This window comes from Pithys albifrons, chromosome 2 (assembly GCF_047495875.1).
Source record: "Pithys albifrons albifrons isolate INPA30051 chromosome 2, PitAlb_v1, whole genome shotgun sequence".
Lineage (NCBI taxonomy): Eukaryota > Metazoa > Chordata > Aves > Passeriformes > Thamnophilidae > Pithys > Pithys albifrons.
Window position 1 is genome coordinate 80,906,308 of NC_092459.1, and position 15,839 is coordinate 80,922,146.

The 15,839-nt window shown below is 36.5% G+C and overlaps 1 protein-coding gene across 4 annotated transcripts in view; it reads right to left on the minus strand.

The window, feature by feature from the left end:
• The window catches only part of SMYD3 (SET and MYND domain containing 3), a 410,479-nt gene that overhangs the window by 74,525 nt on the left and 320,115 nt on the right, over window positions 1–15,839 (minus strand). For all 4 annotated transcript variants that reach the window (XM_071548005.1, XM_071548006.1, XM_071548008.1 and 1 more), the window contains 2 exons: window positions 10,104–10,171; window positions 7,569–7,671 (listed from right to left, as the gene is read on the minus strand). In XM_071548005.1, coding sequence (XP_071404106.1) covers window positions 7,569–7,671; window positions 10,104–10,171 — 171 coding nt within the window. The remainder of the gene's footprint in view (window positions 1–7,568; window positions 7,672–10,103; window positions 10,172–15,839) is intronic.

A 15,839-nucleotide genomic window follows, 5' to 3' on the forward strand; every position in this document is an offset into this window, starting at 1 on the left:
ATTTCATCCTGAGCCTAGACACTTCAACTAATTGGGAGAATTTTCACATGGTTCTCAACTAAATCATGAGAGTCCACTCAAAGAAATTACAGGAAAACCTGACCAATTTGTTGCAGTGAATACAAAGTCCATTATCAGAACCTGCATTTTGTGAATTAGTAAGCATTCTAATTGAATGAGCAATTAGAAAGGAATTAAAACAATGCTTGCTTTTTTTTCATTTATCATTACAGTGTAATTTGATTACATATTGAAGGAGGACTGTGTTAAAAGTCTACTGAGATGGCAAAATCAAGTATTTAAAATTATCATAAGCAGAAAGCCTGCAGGAAAAAAATGGTCTCATTATAGAATAATTAATGAAAATAGTATAATTAGTGACAGAGACAAATTAAAGTTCTACAATTAATCAAAAGTTAGAAAGTGTGAGAACTTTGTTAGGTTTTACATTCTACATAAAGTTGTTGTGTCCCAGCTTGTGTATGTTTGAGCCAAGAGAGGATTAGTTTCACCACTACTAGCTTACAGCAGAACAGCCTGTACTAATCATTTACACAGAAGCTTCCCTCTGATCTTTCTACAGTGAATGGGTGGAAATTGTGCTGCCTACTTATTTTCCATTCTTTTTCCTAAGCTTGACCTCTTCTGTTGCGTTATCTCCCATGTTTCTCTTTCTCTTCTCTACCCCTCAACACAAGTATCATTTTCCTGTCTTATTTTCAACACTTGATTATCTCAACCTATTTCTGCTAAAATAGCCATTCCTGGTACAATAGGACGATTTCATCACTGTGCCAGTCTCAGATCTGTCCTTCTGCCTCATCTTACACCTTTCCACATATTTGATTGCCAACACTCTTCCTCTCCCAAGTTAACAGTCCTTGTCACCCTACTCTGCCTTCTCAAACACCTTCAGTGACCTCACCAAGTCTGCCCTCGCTTCTTGCTACAGCTGGTCCTAATCTGCAACCTTCCTGGTGTGGTAAGAAAGATATGTCTCCCTTCCTTCCCACAAACCATTATCCAGTCAAGCTGTAGTCCCAACCTCATCCTTCAGACATTCCAAACCCAATTTACCTCTCCCATCACAAGCCTCCCAATCATCATGTCTTCTTGCAACTCGCAAGTGTTTTCTGTTAAAATCATTCCACACACTGGCTCTTCCCTGTCTTATCCTCTCCATAAACATCTCTGGTTCTGGCCCATGTCCTGCTGGGCTTTAGGTTCAGGTGGGATCCAGAAATAAAAGAGATTAAATCAAGTTCAGACAAAGTGCAAGACAGTAGGAATCTTCTGGGAAAAATAATTCATGTAAGATTAGTTTATTCTTTGCCAAAATATTTAAGACAATGGTTTAAACCCTATCATTACTGTTCAGTTTTAATGCTGCAAAACAAACACAAAGCCAGCATCAAATATACCTTATCTATCATCAGCCTACAGCTTCATCCCTCTCTCTCTTTATAATTTTTGGTGCTTTTTTCTTCTTTTTTTTTCATTTATGTTGCAGAAACCTTGGAAGTAGGAACAAGTTTGAAACTAGTAATTTCTTTTTCAGAGGTTACCAAACAGTGTGGATATGAACAGTCACATAACAGCCCACTCTGGATTAGAGCATATGACTGGGCTGAAGGAGGAGGACAAGAGGTTCCATTGCATTGATATCTCCTATTAACATTTTAACAACTTAAGAGTTCCTCTTGCTGTCAGAGGCCCAAGTTCAAATTCCCAGTCCTGCCAGTAGAAATCCGTAAGTGAAAAAATGTTTGTATCTGGCAGAGTGAGTGGGAAAATACAATTAGAATATTGAGAAGCATGACCAACCTAAGAGTAACTAAGCCTACACTAAACATTTAATCATTTAAATGTAAGAATTCTGTATTCAGGTCTCTCTCTTACACTTGTTTTAATTTTGGATCACTTCATTAGAGGCAAGGCTCATTTAACTTGTACATATTTAGGAAATATGCCCATTTATCAAAGGTTGTCTTAATGGCATTTGCACATGGGATGTATGCTATTAATTAAAACATTTCAGCTAACCAAAGCTTGCCTCTTTATTACAATGCTTATAAAGAATGCAGTAAATCTTTTGCCCCTGAACTGGAGATTATAGGTTAAAAAACATTTATGAAGGAAAGGAATTATTTAACAGCCATGAGACTTATTGAATCTCAAGACTTTCTCCTTAAAAATTCAGCACTCTCTGAGCCCTGCTTCTTACTCTGACCTCCGACACAGAAATTCTTTAACCATGGGTATGGTGGTTAGTATTTCATGTTCTTCATCTGCCAGTGAGGTGGACACAATTTTCCAGTACTGCCATTTTTCAGTGGACTTAATGTATGGGCATTTTTTTTTGTCTGCAGAAATTTAAAATCAGTTATTTTAACTCAAACAGCTTGAAGAAAAAAGTGAATCTTCTTGTTTTTGCAATATGGGTCTAAGGGTCTTAGGGAGGGTTTAGTACAGAAGTCTGTTACTGAGACAGTTATATAAGTGGGTAACAGTCTGTGCTCTTTCTGTTTTGGCATAAAAGATCAAAATGTCTTCTAACTCAAGGAAAAATTTGGTTTGAGAAAACATAGTATGACAAAATGTAATGTGGCAAGCATACATAGATATAAAACTTCTGATGGAATTACAATAAAAGAAACATTATATAACTTGATTGAAATCTATCCTGAAAATAGATTTAATTGCTCAACATCTGACATTATGATTTGCATTTAATATTAATTTTTTAAAAAATATTGCTCTACAAGGGTACAGCAAATTATGTGATTTTCTGAAGAAAGATACAGATTTGTTCTAACTGAACTCTGAAGCTGATGAGAAGCCAAGAACCCATTTTGGAGCAGAACTGCACCTCATTTAATCCATTCTGTCTCTCTGCAGGTCTAACTGATTTGAAGCCATAAAACTTCTAATTGGAGAAGAGGCAAAATCAGCTTGTGCCTGCCTGCAAAACATCAGGTAGACTCAGCAAATAAAAAAAAGTCAATTAAAATTATAGCATGATGCTGTTTAAAGTAGTTACTTAAGGGTAGGGAAATGATGAAGACCTCTTCTGAACAGGCTGCTTGTCCTTTTAACAAAACTAGCTGATAGGCTACCTTATCACTAAAGGAGTCCTCTAGGTGAATAATTTTTGCTTTCTTATAATCCTTCCCCATATCTTACCTTTCCTGGCAACACTTAAATTTCATTTCTGTGAAGAAGAAAGTGCAAGAAAAGGAAAACTTTGCATGCTGTCAAAGTAAAATCACCTAAACTTAGCAAAACTGTGACAGCACTGCAGAGAAGTTGTGGAGGCCCCATCCCTGGAAGAGTTTAAGGCCAGGTGGCTGGAACTAGGTGATCGCTGAGATCCCTTCCAACCCAAACCATTCTATGGTTACCTTGATGGGCAAAAATTTGTCATAATTCATTTTGAGCTGTTGGAAGCCAGTTTCAGAATTCAGAAAGTCCTGTAGTTTGAAGTAGGGACATACAGAATAAAGTTGCCACAAAAATCTATCATTCTTTTTTCCTTCATGTTTTTAGATTCAATTATGCTCAAAAACTTGCTAGAATAGAGTCTACAGAGCCTTAGGAGACCCCTTCTAGCCACCTTGACCCAATACCTATGCATGGAGATCAACAGTTGCTCCCAAGCCTTCTCCTCCTTTCACCTCTTTTGACCTCTCCTGTTTCATTCCCTTGATGCCACTCACAGGGCAGAAGACATTTAAATTTAGTGGTGAATTTACCAGCTGGTCAAGCACTAGAATTTGGGGGATTAGCATAGACCCATATTGCTTTCTATGAATTATAACAGAGTCAGAGCAAGGACAGTTAAGGAAACAAAAAAAGGTTATGAAGCTTGAAGGAAATTTCCTATCAGAGCCGAGTTTTCACTTTAAAAGTTCTGCATTTAATGAGGATTTAAATGTTATTTAAATAAGTTATATAAGGACAGAAAAGAAAGCCATTACTCTGAATATTACCTAAAGCAGTCATTGGCAATTGCCAATGGGAACAGAGTGTATTTTTATTTAAAATGGTAACATTCTGCCCTCAAAAAGCATAGAACTCCATTAGCATAAAAACCAAATAATATACTTAAATATAAATCTGAACTTCCGATTTCCAAAACAAAGTTTAAGGATCACATACATATGATTTCTGCAACACACTGACTTAAAGCTTCCACTTGGGAAACTATGGAATTACACATGAATCCCTTCTTTCAGTGCCTTCAAAAAAATTAGTAAAATTCATTACTGTTTTGCAGAGCTTCAGGACTGTCAGCACGGTCTTTGCCACAAAAAAAAAAGGCCTAGATTGCTAGAATTTTTGGGTATGACTTTATGAGTGATAAGTTTTCCAAATATACAGCACCATCAAATTTAGAAGCTTCTATAAGGATACAGGCAAGCATCTTCTGGTTCATTTTCTAATGTCTGAGATACAGTTTGGCCTTAGGATTCGAAGTAATTTCAAAGACCAAACCAAAATTCAATTAAAGCCCACTAAATACCATAGGCTTTCCTGTCAAAAACATGCAAAGCCGAAGAAATTTGCCTAGACACGAGACTAAAACTGAAATGAAACAACTCCAATCACAACATAAAAACTTTTGAAGTTCTCATAATTTTGCATGCTTTTTATCACTGACTTGATCAATGTAATTACTGTGTAGAGCTCGAGCACTCTGAAGTGTGGTTGGGGCATAAATGTTACTCCTGAATAAATCTGCATCACCCCACAGCAACTACATCCAATGTAATAACACCTCTTCTAGTTTACAACCAAAATAACATCTTAGTGGTGCCTCCCTCTTTATATGATTGTGAGATGACCACAATGGCCAGTCACCTCAGCTCCTTCTGGTTTTGTTTTTCCTGTGATTATAGGTGGTCAACAACTCCTCGGCTTGTGTAACCTCCTGTAGTGTCCTCCAACAGAAAGCACTACAAATGTGCAAAAATATTTTTACTTCTCACTGGCCTAGTGAACACATCGTATTGCAGTGGCTGATACTTTCAGGGCAAGGGTTCAGAAGCATCATCAAGTTTGTTCCTGTATGAATAGTAAAACCATAATCCTCTTCCACTAATCAGAGGTTGACTTGCTACTTAGCTTCTTCTAATAAATCTTAGTGCTTGCTTACTTACTTCCCATTAATTATGTAGGGGATCTCATGCTGTCTGACTCTAGTGTAAGTTTGAACAACATAAGACAAATTTTCTAGTGATTATATTTAAGTTTTCTTGTTGTCTCATGACTTGAAATAATGTTCATCTTACCATCGCAGAGCACTCAATTTTTTCAGAAAACCCAATCAGATTCCTCCCTAATCTATTTTCTCTCCCATTAGACCAATTCCTGGTGTCTGTAATATAAGTTTAAACTCAGTTCGTAACAGGTGATGTAGTTTCATGTACATAAATGTGTAAATTAAATACATGGCAATTAATAAACTGAGCTCACCCTACTGTAGGCAAGCAGAAGGTGGTGGGGAAAGAAGTTGTACCAAAGTCACCATGCAGAACACAAAATGAAAAGTGGTAGCAGTTATGTATGAGGAAAAGTAATTGGGTGTTGAAAGTAATATTGAACTACTGACTTGTACATACCCTCCAAATAATTTTATTTCCCTTTGTCTTCCCATAACAGATCTAAGCTAATACTGACTTTGTAGCTTTACTTTGTCACTTAAGTCCAATTTCTTCCACAGACACATCCTTATTTAAAGAGTTATGTACCTCAGACTGAGACTTCTATTTCCAGGTAAGTCAAGAGGACACTTTCTTTAACACAGTATGTAGATGTGTGTATGTGTGCATGTGTGTATTAGGCTTCCTTAAGGCAAGTATTCCTTTCATTACTAAACTTTCCATTACTAAATAGTTGCAGCAGAGATACCAGAATATGAGCTCTTTGGAAAATTCTGACTTTATTTTACTACCTCATTGGTGGCAAAGTTTTTTAGAAACTACAATATACCCACATAAGGGGCAGTCCTTTTAAAACCTGTATTCCACAGCTGCCCAAGTCACCACAAACAAACAAGTCCTAGCTGCCCTGCTTTATAATTTACATGTATTTCCTGATTGCCTGACAAATTACTCCTAAATTACACCATATCTGTTTCACCACCAATTGTAAACTCAAGACTTATGTGGGCTACAGACCACGAACACAAAGTCTAAAATTTGGCTCATAGCTTCACAGCCACAGTACAGCCTGCACATCAGACCTGCACAGAATTCTACTTCACTTTTCACCACCCAGAGCCTCTCCACTCTGTAAAAGCTGCTTGTCACAAAGATCTGCCTTATGAAATTTACTTAGAAAAATATATCCAGGTACAAAATAAGATAGCTTCAGAATTTTGAACTTTACAAATTAAGCTAAAGGCATCGTGGGAATACATTAAAATCTATTATATTTTTAAATAAACAATCCATCTTAGTGAAGTGGGAAGCCAAGAGGAAAGTTATGGTTTATGGATAAAACAGAAGAAAGGTGTCTATACCTTGAATTAAACAAGAATGACAGACTGAAAAATGTCTACAGTTAATAGCTCCACAAATAAATATTGCATCCTAAAAGATTTCTCTTAGCAAAAATGTAAGTATGCAGAAGCATTCTTGTTGGTTCTTAAAATGTTTTGCCTAAAAACTATTTTATCATTTACATATTTTTATGGCCTACTATATTTGATAGGAATACATTAAAGAAGAAAAAAAACACTAATAGGGAGGGAAAGAGATGCTACTTCTAACTTAGAATATGTATTTTTCATACTCCCAGAGTGTGAACTGTATTTACATTAGGGCACAATTTGAAATGTCCAAGAGCTGGGACTGTATAGGTCATTGGTACATCTAAAGTTACATGTATATACACATCTCTGCAGGTCTTATTAAGCAAATTCAATATTGCTTTGCTGCAAAATACATTTATTTTGAAATTATTTCCTAGCAACCAGTGACTATTTTCAAATTAATACAAATGCTGTAAAAATTAATACAATTAATCAAATTAATACAATTAATCAAATTAATACAAATGCTGTTGAGACTACCTTAGATGAAATCAGAAATCTCTTAAAAAGGATATTTTGAAGTCTTTCCTTGTGAAACAGTGAAACAGACAAGAAACCAAACCTCGTTTTGCTGCTTTCACTGTCAATGAAAGGTTTACTACGACTACAACTGCTGGACAAATGCTTGTTGTTGCAATTACTAAGTGAACACTGCATTCCAATCAAACATATCCTAAGTGTTTCTGTCAGGGTAAAGACACTCAAATACAAACAAAATGAAGTGCCTAGAGGAGGAAAGGAGGAACAAGAATTTATCAAGACTGCTAGTGATTTATGAGAAGTAATGATTATGGGGCCCAGGCAGTGTGAAGAGATGATTCTATTTATCATTTCCCCCCTGATAGCTATGTGCTAGAAAGTGGCATCAATATATCATCAAAATATTAAGCTGGTGGCCCTGCAGTCTGGAATTTATTTAGGGAGATGTCATTGTTGCAGGTGTCTGTGATGGAAAGGAGGACAAGTTAATTACCTCTTCACCAATCTGGATCTCTCGGACAGAGCGAAGTAAAAGCTGGTATCCTTCAAAAACGATCACACAGTTTGGGTCACAGCTGTGATTCAGTAAAGACATGCTGCGAGGGGAGGTAGAGGGGGAAGAGAGCAGAAAAAAAATCTTAACAGAGGAATCTCCACAGCCATTTTCCTTTAATAGTTTAAAAGTAGCTAACATGCTTACATCTGAACTATCAGGCAATTAAGACACAAAACAAATAAAATCCCTGGCAAATCAGCTGCTCTTGGTTAGGGCAGGAAAATTAATAAATAGAAGATTTATATTCATCGCTAATAAGAGCCATGCCTGGATCCCTTCATATGTTTCTGCCTTCTGTGCAGTCAGGTAGGAGGGAGGCAATGGCCTCTCAGCAACTCTCTGAGAGACGTGACTAAGGGGACAGGGCAGGTGGGGAACAAGGTAACCTGGACAGTTCAGAGCAAAAGGTTAGTACCTGCTGCTTCTGCTCTGTTTCAGGGCACTAACCTGACTGTCATTGGAACCATAGCTCAAAGGGGTCAACAATCTACCCTGTATTTCACATCAGGAGAAAATGGAGTGTGTCATGTCTCAAAGCTGAAGAATTTGGTGAATAGAGTTGAAAGAAGAAACATGGCCATTGCCTTTCTTTACACATATTTTGGTCCAGCCTCTCTTCTCGTGGCATGTGACAGTTGAAGCAGCATAGCCCGTTAGGGAGTGGCTGCCACCCTCAAGAGACACACACTGCTAAAACAAACCCTTCCCTCTCTTTGAAAGGTGCTGTTAAGAACAACAGGCACTATATGCTTGTTAGTCACGTGTTTCATTAGCTGAGAAACAAGTGCCTTTGCCAGACCAACATCAGTCCTGTAGAAGTGGGGCTGATTGTTCTTTACCCACGGGAATGACCCATTGAAAGAATAGTTCTGGTATCATCAGTCTGGAAGAAGAATTTTTGGCTTATCCAGCTCCTGGCTGCATTTATTTGTTTTATTTGTCTGCCTGATTCAAAAACCCAAAATCTCAACTGTCAGCAAAATAGAGGATGTTGCCGAGGGCCAGAGTCCTGCATCAAACTATGTTTATTCGGGTTTTGACTCTTAAAGTAGATATAAACAGGGCCCTCAATCTTCTGATATCTCTTCTGACCTGATAAAATACCTGTGGTTAATCTCCACAAGAAGCTGGTAACATATGCTGGGAGAGAGTACCCATGACACTTATTGTGGGATCATTGGGCACACTCCCAAATCTGCTGGCAAGGTGATGTAGAGCAGTGCCACAGGATTTTATGTATTTTAAAATATATTGTGATGCTGAAGCTATCAAGCCATACGACAATATACAACCTCTCAATGAGGCTGTAGAAAGCATTTTTAATTAAATTTCACCTCATGGAAACACCAGTAGGCTTTCCTCTGGAAGCATATGAATTCATCTGGAAAGACATTTGCCCAGGATTTGCAAACTACAGATTTCAGTTCACAATTTTCCCAGCTCAGAGTGGTTTGCTACAACAAAATTCAAACGGCTCTCAAGTGACTTGGGAAAGAGTCTCTTGAAACCCTTGCCAGTGTATTATCATTGAACATACACAGACACTTTATTCAGAGTTAGAGGCTTTTTTCAACCAAATGCAAGCATTTCCCTAATAATAATGCTGCTCCAAAGTAATATTTCATTTTTCTTGAGTATGTGAAAGTATTTGTTTTCATTCCACTATGAAATCAAATTATTGCTTTGCACTTTTTATAACACTAATTCCCACGTCCCCTTAACCAACTTTCTTTTACATTTACTATAAGGTAGGCCTAAAGATATTAAGTGTCCTTACTCAAATCTCACATGTGTGACATTAGTAGGAAAAGAAATGACGAGAGGCCCACTGAGGTGACAGTGGTGACTGAGGTGACAACATAGTTCAGCCATGCATTGACAAAAAATTTAGATGGTAAAATGGAATGTTAAACCATACATACTAATTTTCCATATTAATGATTACAGGTAATTATGAAGATAAAACCTTAACTGGTACATACTTCTTACATAATACAAATGAGAAATTGAAATTCATCTCTCAAGGGACTTATCTTTTCACCTTACTGGTTTCTTTGTTGTGGTAATTTACTAAAACATATTCAATCTTTTTATTTCAATTGCCAGTTTCAAAGGCTCTCAGCTGCAAAATATCTGTATTCTAAAATATTGTTGCATAGGTTTTCCTTAACTAGTCCCAGTCACACATTTTTGATGTCATCATTTATTCTTACATAGAAAAGACTACCACCTCCATAAAAATAAAATATTAAGATGTATCTTATTTAAACTGTTTTAATGCTATAATCAGGACTACTAAGAATGTTTTCAACTAGATCGTATTTTTTATCCTCATTTAATTTATTTCTATTTCCCAGTTTTTGTTTAGACATGTTACCTGCTGCTTTGATGGCTCTTACAGCTATGCTGGGAAAAAAGGGAAAAAAAAACTAAGACAGATTTTGCCTGTGAATGAAACAGTGTCCACAGTACCTGGGATACAGGCCAACACCAACATCCTGCATCTCTCCATTACTGATGGTGAAACAGTTACAGGTCACCTGTAAAAACAAGGGGAAAAATCCAGGATTACCAGAATCATTTGGAAACCCACACTCAAGAGAAAGAAAACTTCCAAAATAAAACGAAGGGGCAATTGGTAAATTGGATGGAAAACATTCAAGCCCAACACTGGTGCTCTTTCATTTTAGAGCAATCACATCTGGCACACACTCTCCTGTGAAACTGCTGTCAATTAAAAGCAGAAATACTAGTATCCTGCAAAAATGTGGGGTTAAACACATACAGAGGCCCTATTTTCCTGTCCAGAGAAGAAAAAAAAGCCACTCTATACAGAGCCTGAGAAGCTCATCCCAGAAGCAACATAAGAGATGACAATGACTACTGAGAAAAAGAGTGGCTGTTCCCATGCAGGGACTCTGCCAATACCAGCCTGTCCCAGCACCTTTTAATGAGTAGCAGTGGAGCCCAAAGGGTATCTGTGGGACAGTTTTGAAGTAAATAGCAGCCTTGGTTGTGACAATCTGACACAGGAGTAAATAAATTCAAAGACTGTGCAACAACATATCTTTGACATTGTGGGAATTTTGGTTTGCATGTAAAAGATCCCACAACAAAGCATGTTGAATTGCCATTCAAGAGAAATATAACCTTTTCATTAATCTCAAATATTCAGCTTGTAAGTATATTCTTCCTTCATACAACAATACAAAGCTGAAGCGATTTTAGAAAAGAGAGAAGGACGGAAGACACCTGCAAGCACACATAGTCCTACCCCAAACTATCAGAGTGAAGTTTTTTGATGTTCAAGATATATTAACACTCAGTAAATAGTTAGAAGACTATCTTCATGGGCTTAACCAAAAAACCAGAACCCAGTTGTAAATGTATTTTTTAAACATTTGATATTTTGGGAAAAAGCTGGTTTGTTTGTTTGGTTTTTAATTTATTTTTAGATATATTGGTCAATTATCCATGACATACAAATAAAATATTTTATTTAGAAAAACACTGCATGATACTGCATGCACAACAAAAGCCCTAGGTCTCTTCTGTATAAAATGAGATTATTATCATTAATTCTTATTAGAACAGAAAATGAGTAAGAGTAGGATTTGGCAGAGATGGAAATGAGATTTGAAAGTTGCAGTTTTATCCATAGAGTAATTGTCCAGAATAGTAAATGCACACCTATGTTTTAAAGAGGTATGCTGAACAATTTAATAGTATAACTTATCCTATAAATTGACAAATTATTATTTATGAGATCATTAACCACAAGGTGAAAATGAAATCCTGTTTCAAAATCTCTCATAAGTTCTGACAGCAACATTAATTTATATTAATGTACATGCAGTAGGGCATGTGTTTTTTGTAAATGCTTAGACAATACTTTGATTAGTCTATTATTTATGTAACCCATTCAAATGTTCTCGATCAATTACCAAAAGCATACATCTTAATTATTTCTTTCCTGCTGGCATTGGATATAAAGTGCCAGGCAACTTCTGAGCAAAAATTAGTCCATTTCAAGTGGCAATTATCCTGGTTCTAAAAATATTGACTTGATTTTGGTATTTATTGAAAAAATAATGCCTTCCAGTTAAAATAGAAAGTCAGCTTTTGTGACCCTTAGCTCTCTCTAATGGATCACAAAGTAGCAAGAGGTCAAACATCTCTTAGAACTAAATTAACTTTCTTGTAAATGTCTTATTATTACCATAAAACATTTATATTAATAATAATATTGAATTTTGATTACCATAGAGTTACAGAGACTGTTTCATCATTTTCTACTAAAAGTATGCATCTATGATGTGAAAAGTTTTACACACAGAAGTCACAAGAGTTTTACTTCTTTCTTTTTAGAAACATGCATTAGATTTTTATACCAGGACTCATGTGAAGGAAAATGTGAGAGGAATGAAAAAGCTGAGATTCAGACATCAAGAATTTCTTTCAAGAGTAGTTCACTGTGAGGCACTTTTTTCACAGTATGCAGGTGCACCTCAATATCCCAGTGAGGTAGTGACATGCCATCTAGTTTCTAATCATTTACAGTTTCAAATACAAGACTAGGAATCTGAAGTATACAGGGACAGATCTAACACCATATTTAATACATAAACAACGGCAGAAGCCTAATTGATTCCATGAATTTTGAGCTACATGGTTTTGTGTAAAATCCTACCAGAGGCATAAGAAGTTTCAAGTGCTCTGAGATTGGTTTAACCTCCTTGGGGAAAATTTCCCCCCTCTTTTTAATTCAGGTATGTAAAAAAACCAACAGTGACACACATGTAATGTGTACTGTAGATAATAACCTTAGTCATGGGGGATTTTTGTGCTCAGCAAGTAGAGAGAGAGAAATTGAGATTAGGGCAATGAGAGGAGGAAGATCTCACCATTTACAGTGTGAGAAATTCTGATATAATGACAATCCTTCACAGACAGTTAGCAGTTTGCAACAGGTATAAAATATGAAATATCCATAGTCTGTCACTTGAGGATGTGGTTATTATTTTGTTTTCTTTTAGATTTGTTACAAAGTCTCTAAAAATCTACTGAATCGCCTCTACATTTCTATTACATTTTAGGATGTTTTAAATCTCAAAGTTAAAGATCAGCCCTACCAAGGGGAGTTATGAGATTTCAACACAAGAGTTGATGTTGTAGACCACAGTTCCCAAGAAAGAAAAGAGAGAAGGCAGTTTTTTTACAAAACACCCAAAGAAAAATCAGGTTTCCTACCTTCCCAGGATTCAGAGAAGTAGCTCAAATAACAGCTAAATCTAGAATACCTAACATTGCTGCAGGAAAGCATGACTAAACTGCTTGTTTACATATCAAAAACTACTGGGACTGGAAGTTAACTAATTCTGTTTCTAGGGAAAAGAAAAAAGGAAAAACAACAAAACAAGGCAAAAACCCCAGTATTTTTCTCATGCATCATTTCTTTCAAGCTTCATGGTCACCTTGCACTATCGTTTTTCTGCCTTAACTGACCAACTTTATTCCTTATACTACAACCAGGTTCTGATTCTGTGTGATCACAGATTTTAAAATAAGAAAAATAAACAATTCTCAGTAATTGAGTGCTTCAATAAATGTGTTCTTTGATACAAAGGCATGTCCCTTGTCATCTTAACTCCTGTGGAATCATTTATATCAGTAATTTAATTTGTCCTTGTCCTTTCTGATTCTTCTAAAAATTCCTCTCTACCCAGCCACAGAGAACTGGAATTGCATATACACAGAAACAAAAAAGAGTACTCACAGTTTATTATACCCACAAATAAAGAAAATTGCCACATATTTCAGAACTTTAAAGTGCAAAGCTAAATTCCTTTCCATTTCTAAAATGCCTGAAATAACAGATCTCCCAGCATGAGAATCAAGGCAAAATTCTCAGGGGAAATCCACAAGCTTTTCAAACCTCTACAATGTAAAACTTAGAAGTATCCTAGAGCTCTGAAGACTTAACATCCTAGCCTGACCAGCCATAGAGCTCACCAACAGCTTAAAGAATCAATTCTCAGTGTTTGAATTGGCTCCACTGCAATAAATCCTGCAAAGTTATTTAAAAGAAACTGCTATTTCAAACCACAAACATTATTATATAAACTGACTGAATTAAACAAAAAGATCTGTTCTTTTGAGAGGTTGCACATATTTCAGAGAGGTATTCTGTACTTGGTAAGGTAACACAGGTAGAAGACACAATCTTTTCTAGACTGGTAAACACACAATGAGTAAACTAATTTTACTGACTGGCCAGTACTCTCAGGCATACCTTATCATCAAACGAAAATTATTGCAATGTTTAAATTTGATTTCCTCTCTGAGTGACTAATGAAAAGTCTGTAAATTTAGCCCACAAAGAGGTCACTGTTCTCAAAATGTCTGGAACTACTGTCTGAGCAATCTCTGTCTGTGCCAGACTCACAGTCTAGTGGACAGCCATGAAGATTTATTTTGGTGTTTGCATTTGACAGAGTACAAAGAATTCAGTTTGGGGACATAATGAGTTGAATTTGCTTTCAATTCAGATCTCATTCATATTGGTTTATACTAAGGATTTGCCTTTGGGTTAAATAGAGTTAGACTTGATAGCAGGACATTCCAGATTTGGAATTTCGAACACTGAGACAATGAAATAAGTCAATAAGGGAGTAAGGGAAAGAAAACAAATCATTATTGGCTAACACTTGCTGCACTGATCAAATTACAAACACTAGGGCTAATAATCAATCATTTTGTCTTCACGTGTTCCTGTGTGTTACTGCAACACAGTGAGAGAGCTCTTATAACACACAGAAGAAACCCTCACAAGGACTACCAAAGAGTATTTTGCACTGATATGGTTAATATTTTCAGCTTTGATATGTAATCACTCCAGCCATCTCTGTAAATGGTGTGTTACAGCTGGTGTATTCTAACTCACCACCAGGAAAAAAAGCCATAGGTAACAAATTTTTCCCCTAATTTATGAACTCACTGTAATGTAAATTAAAGTTATATAAAAAAAGCCCCTTCATGGATTATTAAGTTTCTCATTCACACCAAAGCTGGCTTAGTATTGCTGGTCACTGCCAATTATTTAACAAAAGATACCACAACCAGTTCTCATGTTAAAAAGCTTCTCAAGAGACTCAAACAATTTTCCAGGAGGAAGTGGTGAGCAGTAAATGCCATGTGAGGTGCACATTAACTCAAATGACCAAGGCATACCCCAGAGACCTTCTAGTACCACTACATCTCACTATAGCTCTGCACTGAAAGCTCTTTCCCACTCGAGGATAAACAGATACCAGGCACAGATGGCTGATAGACCTCAAATCTGCTAATGACTTCATTTGGCACATGGAGCACTAGAGCAACAGTGCTAAACCATAAACACACAGTATGCCACGGTAGCGACAGACCTGTCAAGCTCCTGTTTGGAGTGTATTTCACTCAACTGCTCATGCTTGCAGCCCATGACATCCAGGCTTCCCATTCAGGCAGAGCTTCTCACTTTGAAACCTCAGCTCTGTCCATGGTGGAAAGGCATCTACTACCTGAACTCTGTGCTGAAAGGAGCCCTGTTACAAGGCACGTTTGAAAACTAGATCTTTGTGACTTACATATACATGCTTACAAGTTTTTCTAAATCAGGACCTTGAATCCAATTCTACATTACATTCAGCTAAAGACCTAATACTGACCTCAATGAGAACCACAGAATCAAAACTGATGAAAGAGACATGCGAAAGAAAACAGAAGGAAAAAAAAATCACAATAAGATTCTTTGGTGTTTTGTTTGAGACAGAAATCAAAACATATTAGAAGATCTTAGGGAAAGTTTCCTTATTTAGATTTTCAAACCAATTAAAGGAGATGAGTAGTTAACTCTTCATGATATTTGCTCTGAAGCCAAACCATGCTGCAATACCAAGAATTTTGGAGAATTTCTTTTACTCCTTGACTGAATGCAATTATTTAATTTTACATTAAAAATTTCCTATTAATCTCTTGTGCCAAAACATCAATGTTTTGGCTGGATTAGAGATTACCATTACTTCAAGAGCCAGTTGCAGCGAAGATGTGCATTTCAAACTGTTATTCTACTTCTTCATCTTACATCTTTGGACACCTTTTTTCATATCAACGAACAGTATTTCAGGCCTTTTTTGTTATCCTAGCACATTAAAGTTTCTGAGGAGTGTG